This window comes from Camelus ferus, chromosome 21 (genome assembly GCF_009834535.1).
Source record: "Camelus ferus isolate YT-003-E chromosome 21, BCGSAC_Cfer_1.0, whole genome shotgun sequence".
Lineage (NCBI taxonomy): Eukaryota > Metazoa > Chordata > Mammalia > Artiodactyla > Camelidae > Camelus > Camelus ferus.
In genome coordinates this window covers 1324722-1346187 of record NC_045716.1, presented here as the reverse complement: position 1 = coordinate 1346187, position 21466 = coordinate 1324722, and the positions used below count along the sequence as shown (strand labels likewise).

The following is a 21466-nucleotide window of genomic DNA, read 5'->3' as shown; positions in this document are numbered from 1 at the left end:
AATTTCACCTAAAAATCTAAAGAAAAAAATGTTAAATATTAAGGGAGAGCTTTAAGTAGTGTGATTCACTGTTAAATCACTTTTCTATTTAGAACATATGCGTACACACACACACACACACACACACACACACACACGTATTTACCTATCAAACAGATATCACCAGTGCAGGATCTTATTTATTTATTATTTATTTATTTTTAGACTTTAGTTTTTAGAGCAGTTTCAGGTTCACAGCAGAATTGAGCAGAAAATACAGGGAGTTTGCACATAGCCCTCCCCACCCACACATATACACTCCCCTCCCCTCAGCACCCCTCCTCAGTGCGGCGTATTTGGTACAATCGATGAACCAACATGGGCACATCATTATCAACCAAAGTCCACAGCTCACATTAGGGCTCACGCTTGGTGTTGTACATTCTATGGGCTTTGACAAACGCATAATGACATGTAGCCACCACTATAGTGTCACACAGAGTAATTCCATTGCCCTAAAAATCCCTTGTGCTCCATCTATTCCTCCCTCCCTCCCTCCCTCTCCCCAAACCCCTGGAAACCACGATCTTTTTGTTGTCTCTGTAGCTGTGCCTTTTCCAGAATGTCATTTGGTTGGAATCGTACAGTTTGTAGCCTTTTCAGACTGGCTTCTTGCATTTCGTAATGTGTCTTTTAAGTTTCTTCTGTGTTTTTCATGGCTTGATAGATCTTTTTTTTTTATTTACTGCAGATATATTTTTAAATTTACATTCCTTTGATAACTATGTAAGTTTCAAAAGCTAAAGCTCTAAACGTTCTTGGAAACAGTGACCACTGCATATGTGCAGTACCATTTTTTGATGCTATTTTATAAATGTTACTTTCCTTAATTATTCCTGAAAAGTGTAGCTGTTATCTTGTGATTGGAATGAATAGACACTGTTCTATTTCCAACACTGTTGACTGATTTTTTTGTTCACTTGCTTTTCTCTGTGAAGGTACGGAAACCTGACAAGCCCAAGCTGTGAAGACGATGGAGGCCACAGTTCATCGGAGTCGAAGACGGTGATCAGGAAGTGAGTCTGCCTCTTCTCGGCCCTGCGAGCGCTCAGTGTGGCTTATTGTCTTAAAAGAATGTCATTTAGTAGAGTTCTTAAATTCCTTTGGAACATCGCCATGGCTTTTTTCCCACAATACGTAAAGTCATAGAACTATTTTTTGACTATCTAACGATATTCATTTATTCACTCAGTAAAAATGTATTGGGCACCTACTGTTTGCCAGGCCCAGTGCTAAGGGCTAAGCTGTGAACAAAATAAATAAATCCTGGCTCTTACAACATTTATATTTCAGCAGAGAGAGACTGAAATCCACGCAAAAAGGCATGAAGCAGGCAGGGGGGCTGGATCGCAGTGGGGAGGCTGGCTAACATAGGATGTCAGCAACAGAGCTGCTGGAGCACGAGCTGAGGGCAGCACAGGCCAGGCCTGGTGCGTGTCCAGCAGGGAGGACGTGGGAGAGGCTCTGGGCAGGCGCCGTGCTCGAGAAACAGAGGAGAGGGCAGTGAGGCCGCAGCAGAGCAGGCGAGGCAGCGTGTGCCCGGGCACGGGATCTGTGGGCACTGGGGACCCGTGTCGTGTGGGGACTCGAAGGCCTGGGGAAGGATGTTGAATTTTATTCTGAGGAAGATAAGCACTTACAAGGTTTTTGGAGAACAGTGCTGTGGCCCGATTTATATTGAAAAGGCTTCCTCTGGCTCTGTGTGGAGAACAGACCATGACATTGAGAGTGGGAGCCGAGGGGCAGCACAGAGCCCGGTTAGGACCCTTTCATGGTCCAGGCAAGGGCTGATGGCAGCGTGGACTTGAGTGGTAACAGGAGTCGTCGCCATCATCATGGCGACAGGTAGTGGTAACAGGAGTCGTCGCCATCATCATGGCGACAGTAACGGCTTGGAGGTGTTGCTGACAGGAGGCTCTGACGGAGTGGATGGGGCATATGAGAGGAGGAGGAGGCAAGGATGCCTCCAAGAGTTGCGGTGTGAGCATCTGACAACAGAACCTCGGCTTCACGAGATAAGAGTCTTGTGGGAGGAGCAGGTGTGGCGGAGAGCCTGTGTCAACAATTTCTCCTGCGATGTGTTAATTTTGAAGTAATTGGGTGCGTCTGGATTCCAGGGAGAAGTCCGGACTGGAGGTGTACATTTGGGCATCCTTAGTTTATACGTGGTGTTTAAAGCTGTGGGGCTGGATGTGACCTCTGGGGACGAAGGGTAGAAAGAGAAGGGAAGGGTCCAAAGACTGAGCCTTGGTTCCCTCCAGTGTTGACAGTTAGGAAAGTGGAGGGTCGAGCAGAGGAGACTGGAGCAGAGCAGGCAAGGGGGCAGAGAAGAAAGAAGCTGTGATCCAGAAGAGCATCGAAGAAGGGGTTTTGGAGAGGGAGTGACAGGCAGTGTCTGAAGCTGCCCAGACTTCAGGTGAGGAGTCTGGGAAGTGACAGCTGCCTTTGCATCACTTCGATCTTTGGCCCCCTTGGCAGGTGCAGTTCGGTGGGTGGAAGTGTGACCCGAGGGAGGGTGAAGGGGAGGGCGGGGGGACGGCACGTTTAACAGCTCTTCGGAGGAGCTTGGCTGTAAAGGGGAGCAGAGAAATAGGGTGGACGATGAGGGCAAGGGGTGGTCTTTTTGTTGTGTGCGTGTTTTTTAAAAATGGGAGGTAGTTTATGCTGATGAGAATGACGGAGGCGCACTGAAGCAAACGTCCACGTGGCAGGCGTACGGGCTGCTGTAGGAGTGCGGCTCCCGAGCAGACGGGTTATGTGCCAGGGCGCTTGAACCCCCTGTGCCAACAGTCACTTTGGGGTCAAGCGTAGGGGGAGGTCACCCTGCGGGATTTTTAACTCTTCAGAGGATTGACCGATGGACTGCTTTTTCCAGGAGCCGGGGATGTGAACATGAGAAAACTGAGTATCTTTTTAACTCCTGAGTTAGGTGTCAGGTAGTTTTATAATTTTATTGGTTAGATCATAACCTTCCAGAAAACCAAACACACTAGTGTAGATATTTGAATGCCAAGTGCGAGATGTGGCGAGTGGAGGGAATCAATGCCTCATTCCTAGAGGGTCTGGGGAGGCTTCTTGGAAGAGGTGACATTTGAAGCAGACCGTGAAGGAGGATGAAGAGTTGGGTGGTAGGAAGAGGAAACAGTGGGACCAAAGCAGGGAGACGCAGTGCGCGTGACATTTGGGGGAACAACGCAGAACTGGTGCTTGCTGCCGCTCTGTGTTTATGCTGGGGGAAGGCAGTTAGCGGAGCTGAAGCTGCCATGGAGGGGTCTAATTTCTCGCAGGAGAATTTGGACGTTCCTGGTAAGCAGTGGGCAGTCTGCCCTACAAACATTTTTGCAGGAGGGAAACAGTATATTCAGATAGGTGACTTGGAGAAATGGATTAGCCTTACAGACTTCTTTTTTTTTTTTTTAATTATTTGTAGTTCTTTATTATTGTGCCCAATCCAAATGCCACTGCCTAGCCCATAAATCCTTCACGACCAGGTGCGCCCCACCTCTCATCCGCACCTACTTCCTGTTCACTAGCATGTACGGCAGACGCTCCTTAGAGTCAATGATTAGTCCCACGTCGGACTTACAACCTTCTTCCTCAAAGTGTGGTCCGCGGACCAGCTGCGTCAGCATCCCCGGGGAACTTGTTAGGGATGCAGACTCTCAGGCCCTGCCCCAGACCTAGATTAGAGTCTGCATTTAAACCAGGTCCTCAGGTGGTTCCCGTGCATTTTAAAGTTCGAGCATCGTAGGATTAGAGGGGTTTTGTTGCTGTTGTTTGTTTTGTTTATCCACGAAAACGTACTGAAATAATATTTTTTAAAAAGAACCTTTTTATAATAAGTGTCTTTAAACATGTATAAAAAAAGAGATACTATGAAAATTGAGTGGCTTGCTTGTCAAATGGAACCTTGACCCGTGACCAGATTCAGAAAGAAGCGTGTTGTTACCCACGTGCTTTGGAATCGCATCACATCTAGACCCACCATGCAGCTAGCCGTCTGAACGTTCTGCTCCCAGGAGAGTAACAGTATGAAAATACTTGGAGCTTTCCTGTTCTGCAGGGGCTGTTTTGAGATTAAACAGGTTTCTGGGAAGTAGCAGTTAAGGAAAATTGATCTGTACCCTGGATGTGAGAGTCACGCTCATTCCTTTAAAGGCCTATTCTAAAACGTCATTCAGACTCATTGTGCACCGGGGAACAGAAACGTGGGTGAGACTCCAGGAGAAGCTGTTTTAAAGGGCTTTACAGTTTTAAGCATCTGAGGCCTTAACAAAGAGCTTCACACAGAACAACTCCCCTGAGGGGACCATCGTCTGGGGACAATGGTCCTTTCGTAAAGCCTCACAATGAATTGGTAGAAAGTTCTTGACCCTTTTTCTCAGACCACATTGCCTTTTTTAAAAAACCAGGCTTGATGAAAATGTGCCTCTTTATCTAATAATGGGTCACTCTGTCCTGAGACCCTTGGGATGCTGAGATGCCTCCTCTCTGCTGACCTTTCTTCTTTCCATTCCCTTTTCTTCTCTTTCTTACTGTTTTTCCCCCCACTTCTTTTATTATTTTTCATCTCACTCCACCATTACCTTTTTGTTCTCTTTTTCAAAAGCTCTGATCGTTTCTATGACTCGATTAGGGTCACAGCTTTGTCTTTCCGGGAAGAAATTAGGGAATACGATCCACATATAATGTGTTGAAAGGTCCTTGATCGTCTCAGCACTCCGGCTTCTGACTTGTGGCAGTGACTGAAGGCGCCTGCTGGCTGATGGATGTACGGGAGACACGGCCACTTGGCAGCTTCTCAAAGGGGCGATTTTGCCCCCAGAGGACATCGGCAGTGTCTGGAGAACTTTGGTTGCCTCAACTTGGTGGGGAGATGCTGTTGGCACCTAGTGGGTAGCGACCACTCACGAGACAGCCCCGTTCCGCCCTACAGCAAGAATGACCTGACCCTCAGTGTCAGTAGTGCCTTAGGTAAGACACCCTCTGTATGGCGATGAGGCCGCAGTCCTCAACTGAAAACCGTCTTTCTTTGTGAACATCTAAATGTCCATAAAGATAGGACCACACTGACTTGGGAATTCATTTATTCATGCCCCTACTTATCATTAGGCGACTCAAATGCTGTGGTGGCCGCGGGGCCAGCCTCACGCCACAGGAAGGGCCCTGGGTGAGGAGGCTGGAGACTTTGGGTTCGGGCTCCTCCCCCATCACTGTCACTTCCCAGCCATGTGACCTAGTCACTTCACTTCTCTCGGTTTCGGTCCCTTCACCCGAAACATGGGTGCTCTGAGGTCTTTTCAAGTTCAATGATATCCCAGGATGAAATCTATTAAGCTTTCTCTTCATCTTCTTAAAAATGAAAATGAATATCGGAAACAGAGCTGTGGTCCAAATATTATGCTGACTGAGAGGTGTCCCTTGACTGCTTATCTCTGTTGGAAAGACGGTGTAACCAGTTTTGATAAAACAGGGAAGAAAGAACACAGCCTGTTACTAATCGCGACATCAGAGCTGCTCACTAAGCTCATAAATAAAGAGATGGGCCAGCGCACCGGGTGCGGGGCCGGGCGAGGAACGGCAGAAGGCCCCTTGTTTTCCTTTGCTGCCAGTCCGTCGTCTGGTGATTTCAGGTGGGAAACAGGCGGCAGGAATTCAGTGACATCCTAAGAAGCACACATCCCGTTTTAGGGCAGATGCCTTCAGTTTTGTAGGCCAGGGGTGACAGGATGGAGGTGGGGAGTCACTACTGGCTTCAACTGTGACAAGAAAAATGTTCAACTAATTGTTTGGCTTTTCAGTTTTTGATGTAAAGCATGGAGCGAGGCTTACATTTGATACAGGCTCCCAAGTCCCAAGATAACAGCCTTTCCTGTATTTCTAAATATGGATCTAATCAGCCTTTCAGAGGATAAAAGAACTTGAAAGAAGGAGAACGTGGAAATGCAGATGAAACAGTCAAGATGAAAGGTTGGTTTCTGGTGTCTTGGACCACAACTGGCTAGTGTTCCTCATGAATTTCAAAAAAGTATCAGGTTGTGCCGTGACTCCACTTGTAATTCCAGCCCCAAGTATGCCCGGTTCCGGCTTTGTGTGATAGCAGAACCTTTAAAGTCATCTGGCAAAACCCAGGAATTCCTTTAGTTGCAAGGAATTCAACTCCCAAGGCTTCTAGAAGTTGGAATCTGCCACACAGCGACTTCTGATGTTAGCGCTAGACTTGCTGGCCATGCTGAGCCAGTGCCAAGTTTATTTGTGTAGTCCCTAAACTGGTCGCTACTTGGAGAGCAGAAAAGTCTCTTCCTACACCAGAAGACAACACCTCTGCCCATGTTCACCCTACCTGCGCCCTCTTCCTCTTTCCTGCTGACATGCTTACATGATGAGATGCTGTCTCTTTAGAGTAATAAAATCTGAACCAGATGGAAAAAAGAAACCTTCCCTAGCATTGGTTTATTACATTCGTTGAGTTCAGAAGTAAAGAGCGTGTGAAGAAGGGATGGAACCACACAGAGCCTTGACACAGGGAGTCTTCATTCTCTGAAATACATTTGAGATCAGAATATCATATATATACATAACTTATTTAAAGAGGTTCAAAACTCTTCAGGAATGACATTTTTTAATTCCTTTTTAAAATGACTATTATAATGTTGAAGTCGTTTCTGTTTCCTGTTACTGACCCCCATCGCTTCCCTCCTGGAGGGCCTTTGTTTTGTTTTCTCGCACTCCTCACCACAGCAGTGCTTTAACCTGCTGAAATCATTCGACTGTAATCGGCGCACATTCAGATAATATGAATGTCATTCTTGTCATCTTTTCCCAGAAGTTGTGAATAGCGACACCAGATTTTAGTCACTGGTGAAGAGTCATGTAAATAGGAGCAATCCAAGATGTTGGAAACAATTTAAAGAAAAGGGAGATGAGTTCAAGAGAGTTGGCTGTGATTCTTAAATATCTGGGAAACTTCACAGTGGAAAATATTTTTTTTTTTAATAAGTCCTCCCATTGAGAGAGTTTGCAATCAGTATTCATTCCAGCAAATTCAAATGTCCTACAAAGGCAATTGAAATCGATCTGAGTGATTGTAACAAAAACGGGGAAAAGAAAGAGGGGTCAAGAACAGAGCAAAAATCAGATTTAAAACTCAACTCCAAATTTAGAAGAATTGAAAGCTAAAATGTGAAAGGAGCATTTTTTAAAAAGTAAAACCCAAGAAATGGAGACATCATATGCCATGTAAAAGAGCCTGATATGTCTTTAAAACACCCATACTGGACAAAATGAAAAAGAGAAATTACAGTTTTAAAAGTCGTTGAAAATCTTGAATCAAAGTTGTGCACTTCAGGGACGAGTGTAGGCTCCCAAGGAAAAGTTCCTTTTCTGCTGAAGGAGGAGTGAGACAGCACGGACCGTCACCGATGCAGAAAGAGGAGTAATTGGTCACTTGAGAATCTCTTAAGATGGTCTGCGTGTTAGAGAAGGGTAGACAGACACCACATCCAGCCACTGTCACTTGGTTGTCCTGAAGCCTTGCAGAAGAGGAAAATGATGACACATACGGCGCCGGCCCCACCACCGGCTGCAGGTCGGGGTGCATTTGCTTTGCCGGAGGGCTTTCCGCTGGGCATTGTGTACCTGCTTTTACCGCCAGAGACATGCTACAAGCTGTTGTCCTCATTTTGTGGTGTGTAATTTTATGGTGTGTATGGTGTAAGGTGTGTAAACTGAGGCTTCAGAAAAGTAGTGCACTTTGACGAAGGTCTAGGAGCTGGTCAAGTGACAGGTCTGGTGTTTGACCTCAGGTCCACCAGACTCCAGGACCGGGGTTGCTCCTCCTCATTTTGCTCCTGGTCCTTGCATTTCAAAGAGCGTTGGGATCTCCAGCGCTCGTGAATCCCCCTCCGCACCCACCCGTTTGCCTGCATCACAGTCAAAGCGTTGCGGACAGAAGTTCATCAAGAGCCAGGGTGCAGTATCACTGTGGTGATGGATGGCTGAGCTGGTTAGCATTCTGAGATTTTAAAATTTGGGATTATTTCCTTTAGCCCACGCTGTTTTGCCTGGCTCTGTTAATAAGGAACACCCCAAGCCAGGTCCCCACACAGCTGCTAGAATTGTGGAAGTTGGGCTTGTTTCCTGGGGAAGGAGATGGGCTGCAGGATGTGAGGAAAGGAGAAGGAAGGCCCGTCCGCCCGAGCGCCTGCTTCCTGTTCCTGCTGCCTGGTAGCATCTGCCGTCATCAACAGAAAGGCCATCCCAATGCTGAAAACTGCAGAATGCCTCAGCAAATTTTTCATTAGAGGCCTATTTATAGCATAAAAACTCCCTTCTCAGACTGTGAGTAATTGGAGAATAATGAGTTATTGAGGTCCCTGAAAACCAGCTTTGCTGAGTGGCAATATCTCTTTCTAATACTGAGGCTGGCACTCATTGACGGCTTCGTAGGAGCAGTCCCTGGGTGAAGCACCGTGTACGCCTTCAACATCCTCGTAATAACGCTGTGTGTTATTATTCCTGATTTACAGATGAGGGTCCGAGACATCGGTTAAGGAACACGTCCAAGGTCACACAGTGAATGAATGAAAGAGTGGGTTTAACCCAGGCCTTAACCTTGACACGCTGTGGCCTCTGCTTCTTCCTCTGTGATAAAAACGAGACTATTTCTCTTTAAGTACTTCAGTTGGACTCTCCTGTTCATTTTTTCCCTCCCCATAGGACATTTTAAGCAACAATTTTAGATTTATATAAAAATGGAGCAAATGATACAGAGTTCCCACATACTCCCTTCACAGTTTGATACGTCACTAACCTCTTACATTAGTATGGTACACTTGTAACAATTAATGGACCAGTGCGTTGTTAACCCAAGTCCATAGTTGAGTCAGATTCCCTTATTTTTTACCTCATGTCCCTTTTCCGCCCCAGGTCCCCATCCAGGACACTGTGCTCATTTTGTTGGTGTATCTCCCTAGGTTCCTGTTGGCTGTGACAGTCTCTGACGTTTCCTGTTTTCGATGGCTGGGGCAGTTTTGAGGAGTACTGGTCAGGTGTATTTTAGGATGCCCCTTTATAAGATTTCTTTTTCTCGTAATTAGGTTTGATATTCTTCCTTATAATCAGACTGAACGTCTGAGGCTTTGGGAGATGCGTCACAGAGATGACGCGTCATTCTCATTCCAAGGCATCAAGGCCACAGAACGTGAACACGGTTTATGACTGTTGATGGGTTTCGCCTTGATGACCTGGCTGAAGTTGTCCTTCTTGCAGTTTCTTCACAGGAAATGTCTTTTCCCCTCCCCTTCCTTTCCGTATTGTATCATCTGGGAGGACGTCGCTACGCTGAGCCCACACTTGGCGAGTGGGGAGTCCTGCTCCTCCTCTTTTAGGGTGAAGCATCGACCCGGTTGATTTGGAAAACTTCTGCGTGAGAGTTTTGTCTTCCCCATTTATTAATTTATTCAACCGCTTATTTACATCAGTATGGACTCATAGATTTTTTAAAAATGTTATTTTATTGAGCTATAGTCAGTTTACAATGTTGTGTCAATTTCCAGTGTAGAGCACAACTTTTCAGTTCTACATGAACATACATATATTCATTGTCACATTCTTTTTCGCTGTGAGCCACCACGAGATCTTGTATATATTGCCCTGTGCTATACAGTATAATCTGTTCATCTATTCTGCATATGCCTGTCAGTATCTACAGATTTTAAGCTCCCAGTCTATTCCTTCCCACCCCTCTCCTCCTTGGCAACCATAAGTTTGTATTCTATGTCTGTGAGTCTATTTCTGTCCTGTATTTATGTTTTGGTTTGTTTGTTGTTGTTGTTTTTTTAAGATTCCATGTATGAGCGATCTCACATGGTATTTTTCTTTCTCTTTCTGGCTTACTTCACTTAGAATGACATTCTCCAGGAACATCCATGTTGCTGCAAATGGCATTATGTTGTCGGTTTTCATGGCTGAGTAGTATTCCATTGCATAAATATACCACATCTTCTTTATCCAGTCCTCTGTTGATGGACATTTAGGCTGTCTCCATGTCTCATGGATTTTTCTTTTATACTGTGGGATATGATGCCACGCTACTTTTATTTTTTTGCTCGGATTGTTCCAGCTTTGGCCATTGGGAGCTCTTTGGGTTGACTCCCCTGTCACCTGGACATGCCCCCATTATTGTGTTTGTCCTCACTTTGTGTCCCCTCCTTACTTTGTGGCATGACAAGATGTTCTAGACTCATCTGGTATATTTCCCACCCCAGTCCTAGAATCAGCCATTTCTTCAAGGAGACCTGGTCCTTTTTATTGGAGAACGGTATTAGAAACCAAGATCTGGGCACTAGGTGTGCTCATTGCGGCTGGGCATCATTTCTTTTAGGCCCCCTCAGCTGACATGGCTAGGACGTACATGTGTATTATTAATTATGTAAATATACATATCTATAAATATATAAATATTTCTCTGTATAACCATCTGTATCTGTATTATGTTAAATATGAGTTCTTACTGATGTCTTCAACTCTAGTCCATTACCACATGGACCATTCCAGCCACCTCCCGTTACTTACTTGTACATTTCCGCTCCCACAGCGTGAAAACTGGCTCCCACCACCTGCCCTCCGTTTACTGAATTGGTCAGCTCCGGCACACAGGTGTAGCAGCATCAGAATCGTTAACTCGTGCCCCTGGGGGAGACAGCTCTCAGCTAGAGTCCGGTGCTTAAGTGTCGTTCCTTCTGCCTTTAGTCCTTAGGCTTATAGACGGCAGTTCTTTTTTTAAAAAATGAAAATAGCTAATTTTTTTTGAGCACTTATTATGTCCTAAGGACTGTTCTAAATACTTTCTATGTGTCATCCCTTTTGGGCCTCAAACCAACTCTGTGAGGAGGGATATCTTCTTGTGCCCATTTTACAGACGGGGAAGCTGAGGTGGAGAGAGGTTAGGCTAGTCTGACTCCCGAGAGCGTGTTTAGCCACACTGGCTACACTGCTCATGAAAAACAGGCATTTCAGAGACCTCCTAGTTTTGTTCCTCTTCTAATGGAATGCAGTCGCTGACGTCCTGAGGAAGGCCTGGTGATACAGGGTTACGTCTATGCACAATAATTCTCTTCCATTTCTTAAATTTACCTTTAGATGCCAGGGCCTGCACACGTCGTTTGGGATGAAAGACAGATGTGTAAACATTCTTGGTTTTGAGGAACTGGTTTTGGGTCCCTCTCCCCACCCTCCTCGGCCCTTCCGTGCCCCCAGTCACTCTGTGTCCCCATGTGTCCTGCCCATCACGGTCTCCCCTTCCTCCTCCTTGCCTTGGCGCCTCCTCTGTTCTCCCCCCACCCCGTGGCCCCTCGCATCTTCTGTGCTTCTCCCTGACTCTGGCTTCGTTGTGTTCATACCCCTGGGTCTCTCTTATTGACTCTTCTTTTTCTTTCCCTCCCAGTGTTCTAATCACCGTTAGTACCAAAATTTACAAGAAAACATTGCGAGATAACCTTGACGAGCCTGGATAATAATGTTTCCATGCTTTTTCAGAAAAAAAAAAAAAAAAAAAAAAAACAACCAGGGGGGAGGGTGGGAAATCTCTGTACCTTCCTTTGTTCTTTCTCATCAGGAAAACCATCTAGCTGGGAGTCTCAGAGGCAGCCTGTAACTGGCAGCCTTCCCTGGAACAGAAGAAGACTGTTCTGTGACTAGGAGAACAAGGTGGAGGGTCTGGCTCGGAGTCAGGGTCAAGGTTGCTTTGCTTTCTTTCCCTGAAGGGCAGAGAGCAGTGGCTCCCACCCGAAGGGCTTGGCAGTGTCCCGGGCAACACTGCTTCAAAGGCCACCTTCTGCATAGATCTTACCTTTTCATTATCCACATCAGGGAAAGAGCTAATCCTTGGAGAATATCCTAAAATAGAAAAATATTTTGCTGCTTTTAAAAAATGTTTCCATGTCTTATCTTCTGCTGACGATTGAGTAACAATAAATTATTATCTCAGATTTCTGGGGCCGGAAAGGAGCTCTAAATGGACAGAGTTATTCTTTTTTGTCATGGTAATCCTGTTTCTTGGCCTGGAAGCTATGCATCATGGGAGAGATAACTTCTTACGTAGAAATTTTTTTATTAAACCTTTTACCAATTCTGGAGAATTTTACTACCTATGGGACTGATTGTAATATGATTTAATGCATTTACCTTAAAATCCATGTATGCATTAAAAATCTGTGGTTTGAGCATAATAGCAGCCTAAAGCCCTTCTCAGTGAGCCCTCTTACTCTGCATTGCATGCCTGAAGGGCCCCGAGAGTGACTAGAAATTCTGAGCTATTTCCCTGTACCTCTCAGCTAGGACATCTGTCTAATATCTTCCAACCAGGTATTATTAAGTGTGATTTCAGTTTGGCCAGCAAATCTCATTATGCTGCATTCCTCCCTCTTTTCCTATTCCTTAAGCAGCTCTTCTTTCCATCGCTTGCGAGCATTGTGCTCTCTCCCACCTCAGGTCCTTTGCTTATGCTGTTTCCCCAGAGTCTTCACCCCACTAACTCTCCCTTACCTTTGAGATCTCAGCTTTAACACTATTTCCCTGGAGGGGTCCTCCCTGGAGCCCTGGCCAGGTTCATTCTCTCTGAAGGTAAATCTTTCTGTGGGACCCTAGACTCCCCTATTGTGACATTCACCACGTAAGTAGTTTTTGTGAATATGGAAAATAATGGGCACTCAATAAATATTGGTTTGATCTGTGAATTGGTTTTCTTCAGGAATCTGTTTTACTAGAAGAAAAAGTCTTAGAAACCGCCTCCAGGTCTGGGCATGCCTTCCTTCCCACACCACTGCAGGCTGGGAAAGGAGCAGTGCACTCCAAGGGTTTGCGTCTTGTTGAGAATGCCTGTGGTAGAAAAAGCAACCCTGCTTGTCCCCTCAGCTCTCAGATTTGGGCCCCACCCTGGCCACCCCTCACCGTGCTTCCTCAGATCCACACTTCCCCTTGGGACGGAGGAGTTTTGCTCTGTAACCGACCAAAGATGACTTTGGAAATTCAGGAGGCCACATGCTGGTTTTTCCCCTTTCTGAGTTTAGATTATATCACAGTCTGAGTCTTTCCATTTTGCTTCTGAAATTATTTCTTCCGTCTTCGCAGATCATTCCAGAAGCATGTCTTGTAGTTCAGATTACACTTTGATGTTTCTGAATTGGCCTGTCCTGAGGAGGATGCGTCAGGGCTGTGTGTGTGTGTGTGTGTGTGTGTGTGTGTGTGTGTCTGTGTGTGCCTGTGTGTGTGTGTGTGCTTCTGTGTGTGTGTGTCTGTGTTTCTGTGTGTGTCTGTGTGTGTGTCTGTGTGTGTGTGTCTGTGTTTCTGTGTGTGTGTGTGTGTGTGTGTCTGTGTGTGCCTGTGTGTGTCTGTGTGTGCCTGTGTGTGTGTGTGTGTCTGTGTTTCTGTGTGTGTCTGTGTGTGTGTGTGTGTGTGTCTGTGTTTCTGTGTGTGTCTGTGTGTGTGTGTGTGTGTGTGTGTGTGTGTGTGAGATCTGCTGTAGCGGCATGGCTTGTATTCTGTGCCATTCTGTCTATTACGGGTGGCAGTTTCTCTGAGTTTTTCCCGAGCGCTGATTGCTTTTCACGGAGCCATACCCTTTTCAATCCCTTCATTCTGTGACTTGTGGCAAGTAGTTTTAAGTCGGCTAACAGTTATGTTTCTCCCCAGGTATCCCAATGTCCTTATTGACAGGGTGTCACTTGAAATTCAGCTGATCGGTGTCAGGTAGACGAAGGCAGGCGGTATTGTGTCCCTTCTCCAGATAAGGGTCAGTGGAGCTAAGTGACCCGTCGGCTCCCGTGGGTCACGAGTGGCACGGCCAGGATGGGGACCAGGTTTTCCTTCACTAGCCACCTTTCTTGTTCTGTGAACAGAGCCAAGAAGCATCTTGGGTTTAACAGTCACACCTTCGTTGTAAGTTTGTGACTGTAAACTAGGCTTTCCCTTCATTATCAAGGTTCGTTACATCTTTCCAACAAAGCAGTTCTGGTTCGGATGTAAGTTAGATGTTAGGAGGGGAGCCAGGAAGGGGAGGATAGAAGAGCCGTTGGCCAGCAATCCTGTTGTCTCTGTCATGATTTTGTGATGCTCCTTTCCTTTTAGAAATGTTACACGTCTCACATTTTAACTACTTCTTAGTTTATCAAGAACAGAAAATTTCTCTCCAGGACTGGCAAGCAAACATAAAGCTGCCGTGAGCTTTGGGCCCGTGTCCAGGCCTTTCCAGAAAGCCCGCTCCCCCGGATGCTGAGAAACACTCCCACGACAGGAGGGCAGGGCCGGCCTCGTGCTGTGTTGCCCTGTCTGTGTCCGTCTTTCCCTTCTCTGGCTTCTCCCTCCTCCGGCTTGCTGCCTCTTTGGCCTGAAAACCCTTTTCCTAGCTAATTCAGTGTCTGGGTTGGTAATGGACTTTCAAAGCCTTCTTGGGCCAAGCTGTGGGAGGGGCACTGTCACAAAGCATAAAATGAGTCAGTAGATTGATGGTCCGAGTTTGTGCACCTAAAGGCAAGTCCCTTTAATTCTGAATGAAGGGTCCCCTTCAGATCTCCCCGGACCTACCGAGGCCGCAGCTTGCTGTGGAAGGAAGCACTATATAATGTGCTTTATGGAAGTAGGCAGGTGCACAGAGATGTACACAGGGACACACATTTTGTAGTTGTAGTTGTAAGACCCTAACAGTAACTTAAATACCTGCGCACAGTAGAATACTTAACATTAATCATGTGCGTGCACACAGCGGACACTGTGTGACCCTGAGAAGCTGTGGGAGCTAGAGGTGGTGGGCAGGGATGTGTCCATGACATACTATTCGTGGGGGAAAACATCCACGTTGGTTTACACATATGTGCTCTATCTATCTAAATCTTTCCATAGAAAAGCCTAGGAGGATAGCGTCCAAACTGGTAACCCAAGGTCATGTAAATAGGATTAGAATGAAGGGAGAGCAGATATTTTGCTGTTTTAGTTTATACACACTCATAATATTTACTTTTTTGCAATAAATAATCCATTCTGTAATTTTAAAACAGTGATGGAGGTAAAGGAGTAGAAGATATTTTAATATCTTTTAATATCTATCTTTTAATGTAATTTTGGGTTTCTACTTGGGTTTTCATTCAAGTTATGAAACTCCAAGGGGCCCTTAGGGTCCTTGGGGTGCTGGTCTCATTGTGAGGGGGAGATGCTCTTTTTTGGCTCCCTTAATTGTGGGGTGTGAATCCTCATCCTGGCATATCTAGGTTTTTCATCAGTGTCGTCAAAAGAACATGCTCTCGCTGAAATATTAAAAAATATTAAGTGAGCAGTAGTGCTAATTAAATTAAATTGCCTTTCTTTTGAGAAGGGCAAAACTGCTCTGTAAGAGTTAAGCTAACGTAGCAAACGTCAGGCTTACCTGTGCTCCAGGCTGTCACCCCACCTGTGTGCCCATCCTGGTTCTGGGATCGATGCTTGTCAGCGAAGAAGGGAAACTGTGGAAAAGGTCCTATCCCTTTTACAAATGAAATATTAGAGTGCCGCCTCATTTTCTTCTGTAGCTCGTGATACCTGATACTTCTTTTGGTGAAGAAAGGAGAAATAATGAAGGCTGTGTGTGGGGTCCCAAAAACTAGAAGTCCATCATCTTGGGGGGAGTTAAGGCTTCACCTTATGAAGTCGGGGGCAACACAAACATTCATTCAAAGCAGATGATGTAACAAGTGAAGCAAATATTGAAGGTTCACTGACTAGAAGTTCATTAATTTCATTTCGCTTGTGCTTTCAATTAATCCCAGAGCCCAGATTAATTTCTTCTAGCTTTCTGCAGGGGAATGAAGTGTTTGTTTACCTTTTGATTTAATCTGGACGAAAGCTTTAGAAAATGTTGAATTATTTCTATGGTTTTAAATTCCAGCTTTAAGTGATGGTTTGATGTCATCTGTTTCTGCTGTTGGTACGTGAATTTTGCAGCTCCAGATGCCTACATGACCGTGTTAGTGAAGCAGTGATCCCCGCAGCAGTGAGAACAGTTCATAAATTTACTTTCCTTCTGTGTTTGTACTTCAGTTCCAAAAGTTAAGCATTACACTGGCTTCAGTTGTATTTATGCCTTGATTGCAGTCCAGCTCTCTGCTATGAAATTGAGACGTGAAGTTTAGACACACCCGAGACAGCCCAGCCTGCAGTGTCATATGTGCATGTTTATGGGTCATAATACTTTTTAGTTTCTTTACAGTTTGTTAACTAAGCAAGTGATTAGTTTGAAGTACAATTCGATGGTAATTTTAAAATTTGCCCAAAGTTTCTTTTTTCAGCTGAGACATTTTGGTTAGGTCTTCAGCTAAAACCATGTGTCACATCTCTGTCAATAAAATGTGCATCGATGAATATGTAGTCCCTGTCCTCCCCTCCAGCCGTCATCAGTGAAGACGCCCTGTGTCCGGGGATGGCTGGTCGTCGGTGGGACAAAGTACCGCGCCCTCCGTGGACACAGCCCAGCACATGCCGACCCAGGAGAGGCTGTAGAGTCTTCTTTGAATGTGGAGCCTGGAATACTAGCACGCAAAAGTTTTTATCCCTTCTGTCAGCCAGCTGTGTGCCTCTTCCGTTGAGCGGGAGGCTGCCCCTCACTGAGAGGGAACACGCTCGTGTTATCAGCAACGTGTCTGAAGGGAACTGGGCCCTGGTCCTCGTTCCACCCAGGGCGGACTCTGCCGAGTGGTCAGAGGACACCGCCTCCGCAGGGGCTCTTGCTTATCAAGTGTTTCCCCTTTACCTTGCAAACCCTAACTTCTCTGCTTACAGTTTCTCCCAGTTGAAACACATTGTCCTCTTGTAATTTGAGAGGCAAAAAGGATAATTGTGTGAGCACATTTTTGGTGGTATGCCGAAACCCCTGGTAATCTTTGTAAAATTAAATTTATACCTTTATCTTTCCGAAAGCCAGGCCCTTCCTTTGCTCAGATTTCTGGCCTGCTGTCAGTCATTTATTTCCTAAAATGTTAGTATAGTAGATTTTGTGGTCTCTGACTTGAGTGAATCCAGAATTGGAAACACGTAATCTTGTTGCATACAGATTACTTTGAAGTTGCTTCGGGACTCACTAAATCTTCTTCTGCTTGTCTTTTTTTTTTTTTTTTTGCTCTCTGTGGGTTTTTCCAAAGTTTCTGGTCCCCCTTTTTTGTTTTTACTTACAGTCTCCCCACTGCTCCCCAGCCACCACTGAAAATAATAAAAGGTAGTCAGGCCGTTTTCAAATGCTTTACCTTCACTGACATTGCCAGGAACTTCTGGGTGAATTACCTGCTGACCACCTGCCCGCGTCCCCCACGGCACGCCCACGCCAGGCCCCGGCCGGGGCTGTTCTGCGTCCCCTCGGCCCGCTGGATGCAGTGACTCTCCGTTTCTCTTCCTTCCTCAGCGCAATCGCCTCCATCCTGAGGGCCTGGCTTGACCAGTGCGCAGAGGACTTCCGAGAGCCCCCGCACTTCCCTTGCTTGCAGAAGCTGCTGGACTATCTCAAGCAGATGATGCCAGGCTCTGACCCGGAGAGAAGGGCGCAGAACCTTCTCGAGCAGTTTCACAAGCAGGAAGTGGACGCCGACAGTGAGTACTTGTCTGGTTCCCGGGGAGGAGCTAGGCTCTGGGTCTGCGAACCTCTGTGGTGGGATGTTCCCACTATGTTTGTAGAAGAGGAGGCCTTGGTTTCCCTCAGGACAAGCCGCTGGGGGACTGGCGGCAGGTGTGACATTCTCGAGGTTATCGAAGTGCTAATTTCAGCGCCTCTAGAGTTTTAGAGCAAAGGGGATATTCAAGACTATGTGGTCTGGCTCCCTCAGTTTATAGACGAGGAAAGTGATTTCCCAGAGCTTCTTTCCATACTGGAAAGAGGACGAGCTCCTCGGGGAGCTTTTACCTTCCTCTGTCATGACAGATCGCACGGAACCTGAATTCGCTTTTCATCATCTGCCTAACCGGGTCCTCCTTCTGTCAGGTGAGAACCCATCACAAACCATCCCCCATCCCCCCCCAGCAGGCAAGGAATTCAATCCAGTGCTGCTCCCACCCTCACAAAAGCTGGAGAAGTTGGGAAAACATGCTTCTCCTTCAGCCGGAAAGCATCTCTGGAATGTGTCCCCTGCCAGGGCCGATCACCGTCATTTATTTAGTGTCTCCCATGGCCTCACCAGAGGGAAGTTCCTGTGGCTGTTTTTTCCTCACTGAGGAGCTGACAGCCTATTTTCAAGGACAGAGGAAGGGCCACCGCGGCAGGCCGTGGGCTGCTCGAACTGTCAGGCTTTGAAGAAAGTCAGAGCGAGGTCAGGACGGGCCTGCAGCGTGACGTTTCACCCCCTCACTGGCCCGCGGGGTGGCGGCTGCCATGGCGGCTGACCCACTTGGAGCTTCTGACAGGCATTTCCCTGAAGTGACGCCCGATTTCCTCCGTGGGGGAAAGGAACTGCTTCCTCAGCACCGATAAGGGAAGCTGCATCAGTGCCAAAGAAAACAGCCTTAAACTCCAAACAGTCCCTGTTGTGAACTTTTTATGTATGGAGGCCAGGGAGGGGGAAAATGCGGTTGCATCACTGGCAGCTGACTGCCAAGTCCGCTGTATCGCAGATGACTTCACCCCCCGGGAATGTCTGAATACCGGGGGCACTCCTCCAGCTGCCGGCCTCAGCTCCCTTCAGGGCCTCCCCTCCTGTCTTTATGCTGCAAGTGGATGCCCGGGTAGAGCCCGGATCTCCCCACGGGGGCTGCCCCTGGCTCCCGGCCTAATTGGGGAACCGGTGGGACCAGTGGTCATTGTTTCCAGCCAGAATGGAAGGCCAGCCCCTTTGGCAGGCTGAGGCAGGTCGCCCGACTTTGGGAAGAAAGGCTTTTAGGCAATCCCAGGAGTGAATTTTCTTTTATGTTTGGAAATTTTTAATCAAGAAAGCTCTAAACTCTCTGTTTATTAAGTACAGGAATCGTTGTTGGAAAGGGGTTTTAGGAGCTGGGTCCCCAGGTGCTAACTTTACCCAATTTGATGCTGGCGAAAGCAAGCGAAGTCTCCTACACGTGTTTCAAAGGGGAAATTTTGCTTCAAGTGTTTACCTACTTACCTCTGGAAGACAGTCAAAAGCAGGAACAGTGAAAGCGTGGACTCGACCCCAGAGAGAAAGGACTGTGCCATCTTCCAGGGCACAGATCAGGCCTCATTCAGGGTTGAGTGACTGAGATCAGCCTTAGCACCCCAGGCCTTGGCTGCAGTGGGTCAGCCCCAGCGCCGCAGAGCGCCCGGGATAGATGTGCGTACAGTGCTAGCAAGAGGGCTGAGAGGCCCATTCTGACCTTTGGGATTTCAGTCAGATGTCTTATTCCTCCACCAGATGAGACAGGACCAGAATTATGTGGAGGAAAAGTGGTGAAATCATAGGGTTTCCACTTGCTTTAGCCCATCCCTGTTTGTGTCCCAGACTCCAGAGGCCGGCAGTGACTCCCTCCCACCTTCCCCAGTTGTGGCCCAGACCCAGTGCCTTCAACTCCAGGGTGAGGGGGCCAGTCTTAAATCACATACTTGTTACCGGAATTGGCGGATATCCACATGGTCCCCCTCAGCACCCCTTTTCCGCTAGGAAACCAAGAACAGGCCACCCCAGCTTGACCCACCATGCCTAAAAGTCTTACTTCACAAAGGCTTACGATGCAAGCATTCTGGGGGAGCGGTAACACACTGATTTAACTGTCTGCTGAGATGCAGCTGACTGTGACTCGATTTTTCTTCTTGAGAATGGACTCAACAGGCAGGAGAGCAAGGAGTGTGAAGAAGGAGGCTGGGGAACCACCCAGCAATCGGGGAAGGTTTCCAGGGAGGGGAGGCGAGGGAGTCAAGGTAGACCTCTAACGATTCCAGTCCTGCAGAATGCGGCTCCCAGGCCGAGCCCGTCTGCTTTGGATTTGGAGTCCTGGGCCTTTCCCCACTTCTTCAGTCTGTGCCTTATTAATTTGCTAATTGATGATCTTGTCTCTAATGAGGTTCAGGTGGATTCAGGTTAAGACTGTTCTGTGGCTTCTAGAATACTTTCAAGTGGAAGCCAAAAGCTGCTTCTAAAATTTTGAGAACTCTAAGGACTTTTTGACAATTCTGAAGACTTCATCAGCATTTCTGATACCAAAATGGCCCCTCTTCTACTCCCCCTGCCTTCATGCCTAGGCCGTCTGGGCTGGTTATAAATGGCCCGGTAATTAAGAGCTGCGTAATTCGTGAATGTATGCGCATCCATGCATGACTGCGGCATTGTGCTGTGCCCCAGAAATTGACACAACACTGTAAACTGACTATACCTCAATTTAAAAAAAAAAGAATTGCATAGTTAGCTTTAGGAGATAGTTGGATTAGTGCTTGTGTTGATCAGAGAGGTTGAGGGAGCCCAGAATGAGGCCCCCGAACGTAGCCCAGCTGTGCTTCTCCAGACTCTGCCCAAGCTGGCCGTCCTTGGCCGGGGAGCCAGTGGTTTGTCCAAGTGACACCATGAGGCCTCTGAGCTTATAAAGCATCTCGGAGCAAGCAGAGGTTGGGAAGACCCTCATCCCAGTCCATGCTGTTCTCTCCCTGTGGGTTTGCTGAGGGATTGTAGCCGTCCCCTTCCTCAGTTCGAGTCCAGTTTGACTCTGTGAACAGGGTCATATACAGTGGCACCAGATGACTGATTTTTTTCCGCCTGTGTACAGACGGGTTTCCCAACACCATCTCCTTCAGCCTGGAAGAGGAGGAGGACCTGGAGGGGGGCGGGTCCGCGGAATTCACGTGCTTCTCCGAAGATCTCGTGGCCGAGCAGCTGACCTACATGGACGCGGTACGTCTCCCCCTTGTGCCTCAGACGCGCTTCTATGTAAAACGTGGGGAGTGACAGTACTGGTGGCCCCAGGGAGGGCAGTGGGGTAACGTGATTTGAAGTCTTTTCAAATCCTTGAGAGAGAGGCTGTGCCTGCAAATGCAGAGTGAAGATGTGATTTGAATCACTCATCTGAATAATTCAGGCCTGAGCTCTTCTTACAATTCTGGGCGAAGGTGCTTTTCACTTGGCGCTCAATACCCAGAGGGAACCAAGAATTCTAATCCTGGTGAAACAAAATCTGTCCTGTTCCCTAGGTTTTCCTCTCCCTTTAGACTCATAAATATTTCAAGATCTGAACTGTTTTATTTGGAGGATTGTAAAGGGGTCAAAGTATAAGTTGGGATAAAATAAATTCACTGAACCCACATGTGACTCTATCTGGCAACTCATTTCCACATGTGCTTCCTGGTCTTTTGAAGTTTGAGTATTTTTGTGAGCTGTACACACTCGATCACATCAGTCACACCTCACAGCTCAGTGTTAGCTGGGTAAAGAAAAGAGGGCCATTACAGATCATCACAATGGTGTTAGCTCTTCTGCACTTT

The 21466-nt window shown here is 46.9% G+C and overlaps 1 protein-coding gene across 3 annotated transcripts in view; it reads left to right on the top strand.

Moving 5' to 3' along the window:
- The window catches only part of RGL1 (ral guanine nucleotide dissociation stimulator like 1), a 257821-nt gene that overhangs the window by 198094 nt on the left and 38261 nt on the right, over positions 1 to 21466 (top strand). For all 3 annotated transcript variants that reach the window (XM_032463548.1, XM_032463546.1, XM_032463547.1), the window contains 3 exons: positions 978 to 1055; positions 17462 to 17646; positions 20755 to 20879. In XM_032463548.1, the coding sequence (XP_032319439.1) occupies positions 978 to 1055; positions 17462 to 17646; positions 20755 to 20879 (388 nt within the window). The remainder of the gene's footprint in view (positions 1 to 977; positions 1056 to 17461; positions 17647 to 20754; positions 20880 to 21466) is intronic.